The 2,494-nt window shown below is 39.3% G+C and overlaps 1 protein-coding gene across 1 annotated transcript in view; it reads left to right on the top strand.

Annotated features, from left to right (window-relative positions):
* Positions 1–713: 713 nt before the first annotated feature.
* Positions 714–2,494, top strand: part of LOC113471416 — a 3,176-nt gene continuing 1,395 nt past the window's right edge. Inside the window, exon 1 of the mRNA XM_026830548.1 lies at positions 714–717. Coding sequence (XP_026686349.1) covers positions 714–717 — 4 coding nt within the window. The remainder of the gene's footprint in view (positions 718–2,494) is intronic.

The raw sequence follows: 2,494 nt of genomic DNA, 5'->3' as shown, positions 1-2,494 counted from the left end.
GCCGTCGATCGATGATCGATTGACGGCCGTCGACTATGTATGTGTGGACACACCTTGACTTTCATTTTATCATCACAATCGATGTTGTTCTTATTTGGGATGAAAACTCAAAAAGCGTCATTCACTCAAGCGACATTTTGACGAGCTCAATGAGCAGAGCCATCTGATAAACCCCTCAAAAGGAGAATTGTATCCATAAAAGAAGCGACATTGAATCTGCTGGAGTCGAGTTGATCACTTACAATATCATGTCTTCTGATGAAGTGTTTCGGACATCAAAGCGTTTACCCCTTCTTGTGAGTTTAATAAGCTTCCGCCCTGTTCAGTTTAGAGAGACGCAATATTGGTCTCATTCGACAAAGAACTTAATTTGGAACACCATCGCCACATGTAACAAAATGAAGAGCTAGAAATCCCAGCAGAAGAAGAGGTTGAAGTCCAGTCTCCACTGATAAAGGTCACACAGTTTCACAATTCTCTGCCTTGATAAGCCCACCGTAACGTCCCTTTTCCGTGTTTTACCTTCTGTCGCAAATTGGGTCCCCTGTCACATTTGTGGTAAATTGTGGTCAACGCAACACCATAGACAACAATGCCACCACAATGCTCCGAAGTCACACTCATAACTGAGGTTATGCACCAGGAAATCTACACAATACATATATATTGCCTTGGGCCGTTGGGAATGAGGGTGTTCTTCTATCCTAGACGAAATGGGTAGGACGTGCAGGTATTGGACAATTATCTGAAGAAGAGAGTGGGTGAGGAGGAGGAGAAGAAGAAGAGAAGGAGGACGAAGAGTAGAAGAAGAAGGAGGAGAGGGGTGGAAAGTGCAGGTAACAATCATCGTACAGAGGGCTTTTGTGCTGTAATTTTTACAGCATTTTATAACACTCGGGTCCAGTGTCGACTTTGTTCCATTGTTATGGGAAATTTCATGAGTGTACTTACGAGTCTCTTTTAAAGGCTTGAGGCTTGACGTTACTTAGGGTAGGTTAAGGACCAACAGCATGTTGACTTTACGTCACTCTTGGACTTTCAAGGATGATGGACTCCTCTTCATCTACACATGCAGAATATATGTATTTTAATTCATTACCAAAAAAATTACCGGAAGCTAATTGAAAAACGTGAATATTGCTTTTTGTCTTGGACTCCATTGTTCTCTAGTTTCCCTTGGTAAAAGTGGAAAAAGAGCTAGGCCGGATTGAATTTCCAAAAGAAATCCTTTTTAGTCGTTTACTTCTGAAAGTCCTTTTCCCGAGTCATCTGCACTGAAAAAAATAATCCTTTAGAAATAAGTGTTGATGTCGTCGACTCACACGTCCACAAAGCCTCGACAACATAGATTTTTGTACCACGTCGATCGACGGCCAGTCGTCTGTGTTTAAACACACGTTAACCCTTCCTTCCCACTAAATCTATAAAATTCAATACACCAAAATGGTTCAGAATCTCCATTACCATAACAAAGGAGGAAGTTACTCTACGGGACAAAATTTTCTCGGATTGTAATCTTGTGAGCGATTCCGCCTCTGGTCATTTCACCAGACACCACCATATTATATTAGAGAGTTTTCATTCCAGTAAATAGAGGAAAAATTTTATCAAGGTAAAAGCTTTTTTTTCTACATTCAATTTGCAATCAGGGACGAAATTGTTTTTTCTTCCTCTCTTTGGACTAAGGAGGATGAAAGGGATGGAGGAGGAGGGATGTTAGCAGATTCTGGATTAAAATTGTCATCTTATTGTGTCGAAATCAAACCAAAATGAATGTATGACTATTATTTTCAAGATTTGTTTTACCAAACTGCTGTTGCGTTGTATTGATGAAGTAGCTGACCTGCCACGGCGATATCACTTTAAATGCACCAGTTCTCTACGAATCACTAAAGTTGAGCCACATTGCGCGTAGTTGGTAACCGGACAAATGAGTTATTCTCACCTCTCAATACATATGAAAGAAGTAAACTGTCTTAATGAATGACATTGAATAAACACGCATTACTTTATACCTACACGAGGAATAATAATAACCTTGATCCAATAGAAGGTCAACTTTCCTATACAAATTCTATTCTAATTCTACATAATACATGCGTAGTATGTATAAACAAATAAACATCACTTTTCAAAGGTTAACCCGAGCACTTTCAAGCTTACTAACATAAAGCTTACTAGCTTACTAGCTTTCAAGCTTACTTTGCATCCCCGGGGGGTTCGGGTGAAAACACATGATGGAAATTCCAGGAATTTTGCAGTTTAAAGTTTTAATGCATTTATTTGGGACTGTAACATAATAGGTAAATAAGTACCTAGATTTAAAAATTTCAATTTATTCTCCCTGGCGGTGATTGGTGGTCAAGAAACCGTCTGATAAACAGAAGGGCGTGGGTTCAATCCCAGGAGAGGAATAGAAATTTTTCCTCAAAGTACTCATACCTACATTGGTAGGTACATAATTTGAGAACAATAAATAGTATACCTATACATA

The sequence above is a fragment of the Diaphorina citri genome, unplaced genomic scaffold (genome assembly GCF_000475195.1).
Source record: "Diaphorina citri unplaced genomic scaffold, Diaci psyllid genome assembly version 1.1 scaffold2405, whole genome shotgun sequence".
Lineage (NCBI taxonomy): Eukaryota > Metazoa > Arthropoda > Insecta > Hemiptera > Psyllidae > Diaphorina > Diaphorina citri.
This window is presented reverse-complemented; position numbering and strand designations above follow the sequence as displayed.